The 15,355-nt window shown below is 43.7% G+C and overlaps 1 protein-coding gene across 2 annotated transcripts in view; it reads left to right on the plus strand.

The window, feature by feature from the left end:
• Nucleotides 1-9,186, plus strand: part of nop14 (NOP14 nucleolar protein homolog (yeast)) — a 50,521-nt gene extending 41,335 nt beyond the window's left edge. Inside the window, exons 15-19 of one of the 2 annotated variants that reach the window (XM_078560840.1) lie at nt 1,104-1,266; nt 2,072-2,219; nt 3,258-3,376; nt 4,809-4,964; nt 7,934-9,186. In XM_078560840.1, the coding sequence (XP_078416966.1) occupies nt 1,104-1,266; nt 2,072-2,219; nt 3,258-3,376; nt 4,809-4,964; nt 7,934-8,033 (686 nt within the window). In that variant the 3' untranslated portion in view covers nt 8,034-9,186. The remainder of the gene's footprint in view (nt 1-1,103; nt 1,267-2,071; nt 2,220-3,257; nt 3,377-4,808; nt 4,965-7,933) is intronic. The other variant, XM_078560848.1, reaches the window with a different exon arrangement.
• The last annotated feature ends 6,169 nt before the right edge of the window (nt 9,187-15,355 follow it).

Consider the following 15,355-nt stretch of genomic DNA (forward strand, 5'->3'; position numbering starts at 1 on the left):
ATCAAACCCAACCAGTTTCCAGGAATATTTTTAAGACAAATTTTAAAAATATATATTATGTTCTATAATGTTTCTTTGCTGCACTGGTTCATGGAAGGTTTTGCAGCAAAAGTTTGAGCAGAAATGAGCAAACATTCTGCAAAACTAGTGCAATTTGCCTCCTGATGATTGATGCACCCAAAGCAGAAACCTTTGGCCCCCATTCTTTGGGGAAATATATGTACAGGATTTGAATTTGCTTTAATCTTGTACGAAGAAGATTTTGCTTTCGTTACACCAATGAATAGCTTGTAGACTTGTATCATAGCTGGAAATAATAAAATGGTCAAGTTGCTCATTCCCATAATTTTTTAGGTTAAGGATGATTTTTAGTAATGAAAGCTTATTTTTAGCAAGGCAAAGTCTTTTGACAGCAAGGAATGGTGAATAGGGGTCAGTGATACACCAGATAAGAGGTCAACATATTCACAAACAAACAGGACAACAATCAACAGATCTATTAGGAAACTGAGAAATAATGTTTTAAGGGATGGATATGCATGACTAGAGCCTTATGAAGACCTTGAACTTTTATTCATAATTCATTGAGAGAGACAAGAACGAAAGAATCGACGAAGGTTACGAAAGCAGATAACATTGTTTTAAAAGCCCTTTTCACACAGCGAGTGATTAGGGTCTGGAACTGCTTGAGAGTGTGGTGGAGACGGGTTCAATCGAGGCATTCAAGTGGGATTTAGATTTTTTGAAAATAAACAATCTGCAGGGTTACAGGGAGAAGGTAGAAGAATGGCACTAGGTGACATGCTCATTCAAAGAGCCAGTGTAGAAACAGTGGGCTGAATGGACTACTTCTGTGCTGTAACAATTCTGTGATTCTCTGTAAGACATTGAGCGTTATCAACTCTCTGTCAAACTTGGTTTATTTGCAACCAAATTGGTGTCAAGCCCAAGAACCTGACAAATGTTGCATTCTTCATTTTCATAATGGTATCTGTTTCAAAGAAATGCAGAAGATAAGAAGCACCTCTCGGCAGGCGGGGGAGAAATGCAGGTAACCACAAGCGGTGCATCTCTCGAATAATGTCTATTTTCGTTGGTTTCAGCAGGATACACTCTGGTCCCGCCTTTTAAACCATCTGGGAAATCCTCCAACCTGCTGGTGGTGAAAAATAAAAAGGCTGCCGAAACTTGGGAAATGAAACCTTTGCCAATGAGCAAGATACAGGGGGTGGAACAGCAAGATGAATTGCAAACAGCAAACTTCAGGTTAGTGGTAGCCTGCACTTTAACATTTAAACAGTTAACTGGCAGAGTACGGCAAGGAGGGTCACTATCTAGGCAACACAGGTTTAAAATAATTGACACAAGAACGATGGGAGAATTTTTTTTTCACACAGTTAAGTTGTTGTGATCTGAAGGGTGCTGCCTGAAAGGGTGGTGGAAGCAGAATCAGTAGTAACTTTGAAAATGGAATTGGATGAATGCTTGAAGGGGAAAATTTCAGAGCTATGGCGAAAGTCCCGTTCACCTACCCTAATTGTTTGACGTTTTCAAAGGGTCAGCGCAGGCATGAAGGGCCGAATGGCCGCCTCCTGTCTTGTAAATTTCTATGACTGACTGGCTTCTCTTCCCATTCCCATTTTTACACTTGCTCTACTCAAGGCATGGATGTTCTTACAAGGGCACTGTTTCACAGGTGATGGTCACCATTATTCATGTGTGAGCTTTGACAGTGAGCAGGCTATCCAGCTGTGGTGGGCAGCACAGTAAACTCTTTTATTCTTCCCGTTCCTTATGGAACCAGCAAGTAGTCAACCCCCTTGGGGCTATCCAATTGTGGTGGGCAGCACGGTAAACTCTTTGTATCTTCCCGTTCCTTATGGAACCAGCAAGCAGTCGACCCCCTTGAGGAAGATGAAGGGAGAATCTCAGTAAGAAATTAAGAACAAAATGCATCTTGGTGCAGGAAAGCTATTGTAATCCATTAAGGAGTAAAAGAATTGTGACTTTAATACTGTGTATCATTTATAGGATCAAGCTGATTTACTTTTTTTTTTGACTCTTGCTGTAGGTTCTCCTGCATAGCATTATGTTTTAATCTATGCAAGCGGTGTTCCTCCTTGTATAGATCACTGCCTGCATTTCAGGAAATAATTCGTCCGCTGGAAATTATTCTTACCTCGCACCTATCTGTGAATGATTATCCCGTTCAGCTCCAGGTAGGAACCTGGTTCCATTTCTGTCCAGGCATTTTCCGTCTGTGTTTTTCCTTGGTGGCTAGCTAGACAGCGTTGCATTACATCGAACTTACAACACAGAAACAGGTCATTTGGGGTAACTGGCTATGTTGGTATTTATGCCCCACACCAGCCTCTGTCCACCCTTCCCCTCTCGCTATCAACAGTCCTTCTATTCATTTCTCCCTCGTACTTATCTAGCTTCCCCTTAAAATAATCCATCTGTGCTATTTGCCTCAAGTGCTCCATGTGGTAGCGAATTCCACATTCTCGCTGCTCTCTGGTTAAAGAAGTTACACCTGATCAGATTTATTAGTATTTATGACCCAAAGTTTTGGCTTCACTTGCATTTGGAAACAACATCTCTATGTCTACCCTAGCAAACCCTGTCATAATCTTAAAAGACCACTATTAGGTCACTCCGCAGCCTTCTCTTTCCTAGATTAAAGAGCCCCAGCATATCGTTACTTCCTTGTGTTCAGACCGACGAACAGATATTTGCCACAGAGGTTTGAAGTAGTGCTTCCCATTGTGACAAATAGCTGAGAAATTCTGACTGAAAGCTCCTATCTTCTTTCATCTCCTGGTGCAAAATAATTCGAAATGCAAGGGTGAGGCAGACAAGATGATTTTTCATTTCTTGGGGTGAGAGTGTTAGAATAAAATATACGTACTTCTGTTACTATGCCCCTATCTTTGCAATCTCCCCAAGACCTCTGTGTTCCTGCAATCCTGGCCTCTTAAGCATCTCCGATTTTATTGGGGGCCATGCCTTCAGCTGATAAGACCCTAAGCTCTGGATTCCCTCTGCCTCTCTATCTCTCTCTCCTTCTTTAAGATACTCCTTAAACCCTACCCATTTGACTAAGCCTTTCCCCCTTGTCCCAACATATACTTATGTAGTTCAGTGCCTGATAACAATCCTTTGAAGTGCCTTGGGACACTTACTACATTAAAGATGCCATATAAATGCAAGCTGATGGTGTTGATTTTTAAACTAATCTCATTCCTAATGTGTAGGAGCTGTATCACGAGGTCCTACAGGAAGTGCGAGACAGGCCGACATGCTACTGGCCACTCAAATTCGAAAAGAAGAAGCCAGTCCCCTTAAAGCTATTCACACCCAAAATAGTGGAAGTGTAAGTATACTGAACTGCATATCATGTCGAGAGTTGGAGTTACGCAGGATGCCGTGAAGAAATTCGACTCGTGAGCTAAGCTGAAGCTGTTCATGCAGCTTCATGGCTCTTCACAAATTCAACAACTTGACCTTTTCGAAGTTGGTATGATGGTTGTTACTTCAGTGTGCGAGTGGCCAATCTATAGAACAGACCCCAGGGTTTCACTGGAAGCAGTTAATTGATTAACTCGAAGGCAAATTATGGAAACTTCTTGCAGAAAATTACATTTTGGTTACTGTACACGAGTAATTTGAGGTATGACGTGGTGATTGGAACAGGGTTGGGAGGAACAGGGTGACTTTGGTTCCCTAAGCACTCTCATCACTGAGGGAGGTGTCCTCATGTCATTTCTAGGTCTTTTGTAGACTGATTGATAGCGATGATTAATCAACAGCTCCATTGTGGTTGTATCATGTGATTATCAAGATGGTAGGAGACAAATTAGATGAGCCTTCGCCTTTTCGTCGTCTGCCAATTTCTAAACCAAGGTCGGGGAATAGTTACGGGCTAAAGTTAGCGATTTGAGTCTAGGATAGATGTCATTCAGAACAAGTTCACACAGAAGATGAAAAAAGTGAGGCCTTTTAAGGTGAAAACTGTAAGCCGTTTTTCCATTGGTGACACCTGATTCAGATCTTGGGAGACAGGCCCCTGTGAGTTGGCTGCCAGTGTTAACACTGGTCAATTTAACTGGGGCGCATGAAAACAGTCCACGAGGGTGCGGCTAGGATTAGGGAGCAGAACCTCCTGTGTGGTTGAGTTCCCTGCTGAGGGACTAGTTAGTAGAGCCAGTCTCCCAGAATCTGGATTGCACAAAGTCAGTATGAAAGCAGCTTTGGATTCATTCAGGATGAAATTAGGATCAATTAAATGGAGTGATGTGATGGTGGGAGCGGGTAGGCCATGTTTTTTATCCCGTATCAATGTGAAAATGTACTTCCTTTATCTCAAGTTTTTATTCACATGATCTCTGGCAGTTTAACCAAGGAGAGTTGTCTCAATGGCTCAGCAAGTTAACCTAAATTGAGCCATATGGATCAGAGGTCCCAGGTCTGTGCCAAGTTAAATTATTTCAACCAGGGTGGCTACAGGAGGTAGCATAGTTTACTGCAGTGCCATTGGACTGGGAAGAGGCAAACTGACCAGGGGTCTATCTATGAATAATGATACGACCAGCAGACTCCTGTGTGGTTGAGTTCCCTGCTGAGATCCACTGGTTGAGGCTCATTATCAAAGAATGGACTGGCTATCAGAACAGAGTGTGGTGTTGTTACCGCAGAGCCCCCCGACCATGCTGCTGCAAGAAGCCTATGTCTCCAGTGCTGGTGGTGGGGGGTGGTCTGAACAGCAGAGTTTTTCAATATAACAGGACTGTTATTTGTACTTGCAGCTCAGACTACGGGCGAAAACGAGGGGGCACCCGGCAAGAGAGAGAGCGAATGAGACTTGTCCACAAGCACAAGCGGGAATTTAAAGGAGCCGTTCGAGAAATCCGCAAAGACGCACAGTTCCTGGCCAGGCAGAGGTTCTCTGATATTATGGAAAGGTAAGTGGTCAATGACAGAGCTCTGAAAGAAAATCTTGTATTTGTACAGTGCCCTTCACAACCTCAGGACATCCCAAAGCTCTTTACAGACAATGAGGTATTTTTTGAACTGTAGCCATTGTTGTCATGTAGGAAACGCTGTTGCCAATTTGCGCACAGCAAGCTCCACAAACAGCAACGTGGTAATGACTATATCATCTGTTTTTGCTGGTAGTATTAATGGTGAGGGATAAATATTGGCCAGGACACTGGGGAGAACTCACCTCTTTAAAATAGTAGCATGGGATCTTTTACACCATTTGAGAAGGGCAGATGGAGCCTCATATTAAAATCTTATCAGAAAGATGGCGCCTCCGACAGTGCAACTCTCCCTCAGTACTGCACTGGAGTGTCAGCCTGGATTATGGCCAGAGATTTTACCTTGATGGGCGGGCGGGCCCCACCAGCTCGGTGGGCGGGCAGCCGATCACCACCGCTGAAACGGGGCCTGCCGCCATTTTGAGTGGGCGGGCCAATTAAGGCCTGCCCGACAGGAAGCGCTATGCACTTCCTGTGCAGGGGCCTGGGGGCGATTCCCCATCTGTCAGAGTGGTCCCTGAGACTAAGTGCTGTCTCAGGGAGATTACTGACAGTGTCAAAAACGTTAAAAATATAAAAATTATTAACATGTCCCCCTCATGTGACAATATCACACGAGATGGGAAATGTTAATAAAAAGGACACAAACTTTATTAAAGTTTTTAAAAACGGGCATGAAACCTCATTCCGCCAGTGGATGAGGTTTCATGTATTATCAGAAGCCCGCTGGGGCTCCTGGCCTGCCTGCCAGCCTTTAGGTTGGACGGGCAGGGTCTTTAATTATCTTAATGATCCTGTCAATGGCCTAATTGACAGGTCGGCGGGCAGACAGCTGATTTCGCTGTTCGCCCACCTTCCTAAAGATTTAAATGGACCGGGATGCTGCCAGAGGTTCCTCCCGATGTCATCCCGCGTCATTTTCCCGTCGGCGAGTGGGCCCCACCCCCAAATCGCCAACGGAAAAATTCTGCCCTATGTGTTTGAGACTGCGGTTCCTGCCCACTGAGCCTTTGGATAAGATCCCCAATCCCGCCCAGTTCTGTTTATTTTTTGCTTTTTGATGTGGCTGACTCAGATCAGGGTCTTGATTTACAAAGCAATATTTTATCCCTTAGCATTTTTGATACAAGTATTTTCTCTTGCTTACATATGAACTGCTCCCACAATTAATTTCCAGTGGCGTTGGTGTACCATCTCCTTAAATCACTACAGCCCTTGTGGTACTCCCACTGCACCATTGGATAGGGAGTTCCAGAATTGTAAATCCAAGATTGGTAATTGAGGCCCTGATTTTCACCAAATCGAAAGGCCTTTAAAATGATGTGCAGTACCCGATTCCAGGATTCCTCACCCCATTCCTGTTTCTGTCATTTTTTGATGGCGTGGGATAAAGCCTGTCCCATGCAGCACTCCCGCCGTTACTGGCTCCATTGTGGGAGTGGGCAGCTCAATCCCACCCCCTCCACAGTTTTGATGGACTTGGGCCCATTGTGTTAATAGACATGGTTCATGGCACTTCATAGGAGTCGTGAACCCCAGGGGGACCTTAGTGCCGATTGGGGAACCAAAATAAAACAGCCGCCTGCTCCTGGAATTCTTTGAATGACGGGTCATCTGGTGTAGCTTAGAGAAATTAAACAATCTGTTCTTTCAATTTCAATAGGCTTTTTTGTCTGGAGCTGTAATGGCTTGTTTTGACAGTTGAATCCAGTATGAATGCTTGGCTGAGTTTTAAAATCTGTTGAAGCACTTAGCTCAGCAAGAGGTGTGTACACAGTTTGACTGACAGTTTTAAGAGGTTATTAAAGGATTATCTGCCTTTGATGTGGTTTCTGAATAGATATTTGTTTGTCTTTACAACTGAATGACGAGTTGAAGGGTTTTAATTTTTTTCAATGGGCCTGGAGTTTATTTTTGTGCAGTATAAATGATGGTGTGTTTGAGTAATAGCTCTATTAGATTGTTAGAGGTTTAATTCTTTTTTAAGTCCATTGCAAACATTTCCCATTGCTATTACTTTCCTCCTGAGGTCTATCCATAGTGGACACTGGGTGAGTGGCTATGGAGGATACATGCAGTCATGGAGGGGAATGGGGGATATGAGGGAGCATAGGGTATGAGGGGGCTTAGGGATGAGTGGAAGAGAGATGAAGGCTTGAGGGCTTGACAGTTATGTTTGCAGTTGAGCCAGTAAACTGAGGTGGGCCCGACTCCATCCTGCCCTCACCTCTCTGGAGTGAAAATATGGCAGACAGGTTTGCAGAATCGGGAACTTTCCCGACTCCCCATATCATTCTCCTTGACAATAACCTGGCACTATATGCCTGTCAGGAATAGAACTTGGAGGCTGTACTGTATCCACAGCCTTGTCCTCCTGAGAGGCAGACATCACTGGGCTAGAAGGTGTTGTCAAATTTACCTCTCGCGAGTTACTGCTGTGCATCCTGTAGATGGCATGCAGAGCAGCCACGATGCACCTAGGATGGGAGCATTGAGTCCAGTGGCAGGGGTATCCATCAGGCACATTACTGTCTTCTGGGAACTGTTGAGCTTTTTGTCGCTGAGCCCATCCAGGTGAGAGATGAGCGTTCCCTCAGACTCCTGACTTGCACCTTGCAGATGATGGAGGGGTCAGGAGGCTGAAGGTTACTGTTGCAGGCGTTTATTGCAGAGTACCCAGCCTCTGCCTTGATCTTATAGGTATGGGTTGATATGGTTGTCTTTCGTGATCATCTGTATTGTCTTGTGATCATTCCGTAAAAAGCCTTTGATGCAGACTGTGGTATTAATGAGATATCAACAAAAAGTAAAGGGACTAAATCAGGCTGCTTAAGCACATTGTTCTGTTTGTGTAGCAGTGAACTGACATTCTTCCTACTGATATTTTGTAGAGATGCAGAGAGAAAGAGGAAGGTGAAGATGCTGTTCCACAATCTGGCCACTCAGGAGGGTGAATGGAAGGCCATGAAGAGGAAGAAGAGAAAAATCTGATAACTTTATTCTCTCAGCAGAGAGAATGCCACTCCATGACTGAGGAGGTGTTGCCTGTGTGAATGTACATACACTGCTAAAGAAATGTGGCAGAATAGATATTAAAATTTTACACAATGGTGATATGTGAATTGAATTGGGCAAACGTTATTAAATGATTCTTTACATGTCCAAACCCCACCCTACATCATGATGGGCTGCAAAAGAGCATTTCAAGCATTTTTGCATTTTGATTGATAGCCAGTTAATGGCACACTCCAGGAGTGAATGTTATATAGTGTGATTCCCCAGGATTCACTTAGTCATGAAATATCACGCAGCACAACGCCCAGTGTAAGATTACTATTGCAGATTTTATTTTTTTGATGGGAGTACTTGTTTTTTAAAATTACACAAATGCTGAAAATCTTAAAAGACAGAAAATGCACAAATCACCCAACAGGTCAGACAGCTTCTGTAAACAACCGAATGTTTCTATCTCAAAACGGTGACTTGTGTTTTATTCTTTTCGTGTGTGTTGCTGGACTTTCTCCGCGCTGCCAACGTATCCTGGGTTTTTTAAAAGTGGTTCAAGCATTCCCTCAGGGTTAATCACAATTGTGTTTTATCATGTAATTCAGACAACCTGGAGCAGATACTTAACTGGACATAGGACTAATGTGCAGGCTGACTGCACTTGGAGGCTGTGTGGCTGGTTAAAGTGAAAACTGTTACAGTTGATACACTGGGCTGGTGAGCTGCTGCTGGATCTTGGCCATTCTTCAATGTTGCATTATGTTGTGCAAGTGGGGAAATGTAATAGTGAATAACAAAAATATATTGCAAAGATGCACAATTTTTTTGTCGCCTTGTGCATCTACAAACAGGACATCTGAATCAACAGCTCAAGTATCCCAGGTCTTGTGTTTGTGAAGGTCTCACCAAATCTTAATGTAAGCGGATTCATGGAAAACTGTTGAAACTAGGCACCCCTCTCCTAATCATTGTTGTAGGTGACTCTGGGGTGAAGCATCTTTACCGCAGACCAATGCCTCCATTAGCTATTTGTGTTTTGATATCAGAGGGAAGATAGCGGTGATACTAATCTGAATTTGGGCAGCAAATTTTGCCAATCATTTTGTAGAAATATATAAATAAAACAGATATATTTGGAGGTTTTTTTTTACTGTTAAGTATTTCTTGGCCTGTGTCATTTAATGTATAAAATATAAATAATTTGCTTTTTTTTTATTCATATAGCTGGGGAAGCAGCTATAATTCAACGTCAAGCTTAACAATCCATTCAGTGGCTTCAGCTGACGAAGCGTGAATAGTTGTGATGCCACCAAGAATGGATTTCTCAGAGCCGGTGTTCAGTATGCGGGCGATGGTCTGACTTGGATAGCTACAGTGACAATTACAGCTGTTTATCATGTTCCACTTATGGAGCACTTTGCATTTATATAGCATCTTTCACAGCCGCAAGTTGCCCCAAAGCACTTTACAGCCAATGAAGTTTAGTCACTCTTTGTAATGCATGGAAATGTAACAGCCAATTTGCGCATAGCAAGGTCCCTCAAGCCAGCAATGAGAAACCTGACCAGGTCCTTGGAAAATGTTAGTTGAGAGATAAATATCGGGCCAGGACACTTCTGTTATCACACTTAACTAATTTCTTTCTTCTGTTCCTGTGGGCCTGCATTATTTTATTTACAAGGCTAAATTGATGACATTTATACAGCTAACTAAAACAAATGGGAGCTCCCTTGCTCTTCTTTGAAATAGTGCCCTAGGGCCTTTACGTCCACTGAGAGGGCAGATGGATCCTTGATTTTATGTCTCATCTGAAAGAGGACACTTCTGACAGCACCGTACTCTTATCAGTACCGCACTGAAGTGCCAGCCTGAGTTGTGTGTTTGGGCTTCATGCCCAAGATCTTCTGACTCAGAAGCCAGAGAGCTTCCCACTGAGCGAAGGCCCAATTGTTGGTCCCCTTGTTCTACTGTCATGGTTTAGCTTGAAATAATGTTTGGCTCTGAGGTTTGGAGAGTGAAAGATGATACCTACAAGTGATTGTAATGTAAGTTTTGGTGGGGCACTGGTAGCTGGCACTGGATTGAGGAGGTGACATGTTTGCTGAGATGCTCTACCTTGGTGGCTTACATGGTGAAGCCAAGGTTTGGGCTCTTGGGTCAATTCCAAGTCTTTAGGCCAACTGTACAGTTGTGGTATAAAAGCATCCCAAGCAGGTGATCTGATTTGCTAAATCACTTACTTTGCGCTGTTTCCTGTTCTAGAAGTGGAGATATTGATAGGTGTTCTGTCTGCACATTCAGGCATTAAAACCGATCTGTGGCCCAGTGGAGGGGTCATCCCACGTCCTAACACATTCGATGTAACTGTATCTTTAGAACTGGTCTGAAATGTTTTGCGAGCTTCTCGGGGTGAATGTCGGGAAGCACTTCTTCACACAAAGGATAGTGTAAATCAGGAACTCTCTTTTCCCTGAAATAAATGCTATTGAGGCTGGAGTTCAGTTGAAATTTTCATTACTAAGATTGGTGGATTTTTGTTAGGTAAGGGTATGTCAAGAGTTGCAGAACCAATGTGGAGAAATGGAGTTAAGCTACAGATCAACCATGACCTAATTGAATGGAAGAAAAGATCAAGGGGCAGAATTGCCTCATCCTGCTCCTGTTCCTATGTTCCTCAGGAAGTTCAGGGGGAGATGGTGGCATAATGGTAATGCCACTGGATTAGTAATTCAGAGACCCAGGCTAATGCTCTGGGGATAAAAGCAAAATACTGTGGATGCTGGAAATCTGAAATAAATATTATGATATAAATATTAACGCTCTGGGGACACAGGTTCAAATCCCACTACAGGAGCTGTTGGAATTTAATCCAATTAAAATATATGAAATTGAAAGCTAGTGTCAATAATGGTGACCACAAACTCATAATCAAACCCCGTCTGGTTCACTAACGCCCTTTAGGGAAGGAAATCTGCCATCCTTACCTGGTCTGACCTACATGTGACTCCAGACCCACAGCAATGTATTTGACTCTGAAATGGCCGAGCAAGCCACTCAGTTCAAGGGCAATTAGGGATGGGCAACAAATGCTGGTCTTGCCAGCGACATGCACAGCCCATGAAAGAAATTTTTAGAAGTTCTAAGGCAGCAGTTCCCAAACTGGGCCACAACCCCCAGCTGGGGTTGCAGAAACAGCAAATGGGCCACAAGAAATGTTAATCTATCTTCCTACCACCCTATTGTCTTGGCCGCAAACTTTTTTCCTTCCCAACAGCTTGGCGATGTGACGGTTTTAAGCATTCTGATTGGCTGTCCGCTCGATTGCTTCCTCTTGACTTGTTGCTAAAAACTTCAAAGGGAAACTAGCAGTGCACGATAAAGGAGGTGCTTTTAACAGACATAGATTGAAATCTTTTCTCTACCCTCGTGTCTCTTATCCCCCATCTCTCTACTTAGTCCATCTAAAAGAAACTTCTAAAGTTCACAGCAGAGAAGGATTTTTGGTCCTTTGGTGTCTGATCTAGCTGAATCCAACTTGATAAGGTTTCTTGATTTTCACAGTTCTTGACTTGTAAAAAATAAATAAATAAATGTTGACGTGTATGCTGACTGCGCCTTATGCTGGACTGCAGTTCTACAGATTGCATCTATCTCTGGTACCTTGCTAAGTTTGTGGTTCATGTGTGAGTGTGAATAGTCAGTATCAATAGTCAGTATCAATAACGGAACTCATTTCTCGTTATCTTGACTCCCTTCTCTCTCCCCTTGTCCAGTCCCTTCCCACCTACATCCGTGATTCCTCTGTCACATCAACAATTTCCAGTTCCCTGGCCCCAACCGCTTCCTCTTCACCATGGATGTCCAATCCCTCTACACCTCCATCCCCCACCAGGATGGTCTGAGGTCCCTTAGCTTCTTCCTTGAACAGAGGCCCGTACAATCCCCATCCACCACTACTCTCCTCCGTCTGGCTGAACTTGTTCTCACACTGAACAATTTCTCCTTTAACTCCTCTCACTTCCTCCAAATAAAAGGTGTGGCTATGGGTACCCGCATGGGCCACAGCTATGCCTGTCTCTTTATGGGGTATGTGGAACATTCCTTGTTCCAGTCCTACTCCGGCCCCCTCCCACAACTCTTTCTCCGGTACATCGATGATTACTTCGGTGCTGCTTCATGCTCTCGTCGGGACCTGGAAAATTTATTAATTTTGCTTCCAATCTCCACCCCTGCATCATTTTCACATGGTCCATCTCTGACACTTCTCTTCCCTTCCTTGACCTCTCTGTCTCAATTTCTGATGATAGACTGTCCACCAATATCCATTACAAGCCTACCGACTCCCACAGCTACCTCGACTACAGCTCCTCACACCCTGCTTCCTGTAAGGACTCCATCCCATTCTCTCAGTTCCTTCGCCTCCGTCGCATCTGTTCTGATGACGCTACCTTCAAAAACAGCTCCTCTGACATGTCCTCCTTCTTCCTTAACCGAGGTTTTCCACCCACGGTCGTTGACAGGGCCCTCAACCGTGTCCGGCCCATATCCCGCGCATCCTCCCTCACGCCTTCTCCTCCTTCCCAGAAACATGATAGGGTCCCCCTTGTCCTCACTTATCACCCCACCAGCCTCCGCATTCAAAAGATCATCCTCCGCCAACTCCAGCATGATGCTACCACCAAACACATCTTCCCTTCACCCCCCCTGACGGCATTCCGTAGGGATCGTTCCCTCCTCCATCACCCCCTACTCCTCAACCCCCACCTATGGCACTTCCCCATGCCCACGCAGAAGATGCAACACCTGCCCCTTCACTTCCTCTCTCCTCACCGTCCAAGGGCCCAAACACTCCTTTCAAGTGAAGCAGCATTTCACTTGCATTTCCCCTAACTTAGTCTACTGCATTCGTTGCTCCCAATGCGGTGGTCTCTACATTGGAGAGACCAAACGCAAACTGGGCGACCGCTTTGCAGAACACCTGCGGTCTGTTCGCAAGAAAGACCCAAACCTCCCTGTCGCTTGCCATTTTAACACTCCACCCTGTTCTCTTGCCCACATGTCTGTCCTTGGCTTGCTGCATTGTTCCAGTGAAGCCCAATGCAAACTGGAGGAACAGCACCTCATCTTCCGACTAGGCACTTTACAGCCTTCCGGGCTGAATATTGAATTCAACAACTTTAGATCTTAAACCACCCCCCCCCCCCCCCCCCCATCCCCACCCCGTTTCTCCCCACCCCGTTTCTCCCCCCTCCCTTTTTTTTCAATAATTTATATAGATTCTTCTTTTCCCACCTATTTCCATTATTTTTAAATCTAAAACTAAAACTTTGTTACTCTTTCCACCCCACCCCCACTAGAGCTGTACCTTGAGTGTCCTGTCTTCCATTCTTAATTAGCACTTTTCTTAGACAATATCACCACCTTCAACACCTCTTTGATCCTTTTGTCTGTGACATCTTTTGATTATCTGCTCCTATCACTGCTTGCTTATCTCCACAATCACCACACCCTCAACTTCTCTCTCTCCCCCCACCCCCCCACCTTAGACCAGATTATATTTCACCTTTCTCCTAACTATACTCAGTTCTGCCGAAGGGTCATGAAGACTCGAAACGTTAACCGATTTCTTCTCCACCGATGCTGCCAGACCTGCTGAGATTTTCCAGGTAATTCTGTTTTTGTTTTGGATTTCCAGCATCCGCAGTAGCTTTTAGCTTTTTGTTTTTAGTATCAATAGCTTGTTAACTATGGGAGGAGCTCACCCAACAGTACCTAATCCCTTCTACAGAATGCATTCCAAAATATGTTACTTATTTTTTTTTCTTGAGAAATATAAACAGTTTATATTGATCTGTCAATGTAACATTTATGATATAAAAATTAAATGTACTTATTTTTCTCTCACTCTTTTTGATACTGTCAAATCCTCCAGTTAAGATGTTAGCATTGTCTTAATGTCTGTGCTAAAAAGGAAGACCTCTACACGAGAGGGTAAAATAATCCAGATTACAATTCAGTAGCCCCTCCTGAAAATGTGTTCTGTAGAGTGGATTAGGTGCAACTGGGTTAGCTGCACCCACAGTTGACGAAATATTGATAATGACCATTCAGATTCCTATATGAACCACCAAGGTAGCAGCGATAGGTGCAATCTCATATAATGAGTAGTCTGCGCACAAGTCAACACTCTTTACCTGAAAAAACAAGAACTGCAAAAATTGAGATCCCTTTTCAAGTAGTCGTTTGGGAGTGCAGAACTTGAGTATTGCTGAAAAAAGAGACCTGTCAAATCACTTTGACTTGCACTCTTCAGGACACTGCAAGAATACCAATATAAGGGGAAAACGACAATTTATACTGTATGTGAAGAGAGTGCTGATTGGTGTTGGTATTCTTGTGTCCTGACTAGTGCAAGATGAAAAGGTTCCATATGTCTTTTTTTCAGCAATGTCCTTTGTCAGTTGGATGCTACCAAATCAGGACCAAAGACCCAGAAGCCTTCCTTCCACTTAGGGCCTGAGATGTTCCTCATAGATTTTCATATTTATATGATGTATTTTATATGTGAACTCAAATAATTTTATATTGAATGTTATTAGGCTACTTTATTGCTGTTTTGTTTCTGTTGGCATCTAAGGTCACGTTAATTTTCCATTGTTAAAATGGGGGGTCGGATTGGAAAATAGCTTGGGAAGCACTGCATGAACTAAGGACGACCAATTTGTGTATGGACTTTTAAGTTACATCGTGGAAGTAGAATTAATGGGATCATTAAAAAACCAACTCGTGGCAGAGTGGGTTGGGCTGTAGATTTTATCTGGCTGGTTGAGCGGAGGTGGTTTGAATGACCCTCCTTCATCTCAAACTAGTTTCTGCAGTTTTCCGAGTCCCGCCTTTTCTGTGAGATCAAAGCCTAAATGGTTTTTGACCTGAAAAAAACGCTTGCTTTCCTTTTACAATGACTAATTCTTGTGTAGCTTAAAAAAAAAATCAGGGCTTGGAAGCTGCACAATTGTGCTTGCACATTAAGCTTTATTGGTTCTTCTGCTAATTGCTCTTGCATTCATTTTACCTCGATGCACAGGGCACACGCTTCAAAGACAATACAACATGGAATTATTAAACTTTAATACTTGGGCATCTTTACATCACCCCTTTACACACGATTACAGAAAACCTCATCATTTTGCCAACGCTGAACATTTTTGAAATGAGATCACTCGAACGAAGAGATAGTAACCGTGGATGGGCTTCGACTTTGATCTGATGTGCAGAGGTGATATCTCTCGTGAGTCCTCGGTCCTCTT

The sequence above is a fragment of the Cetorhinus maximus genome, chromosome 2, assembly GCF_964194155.1.
Source record: "Cetorhinus maximus chromosome 2, sCetMax3.hap1.1, whole genome shotgun sequence".
NCBI classification, from domain to species: domain Eukaryota; kingdom Metazoa; phylum Chordata; class Chondrichthyes; order Lamniformes; family Cetorhinidae; genus Cetorhinus; species Cetorhinus maximus.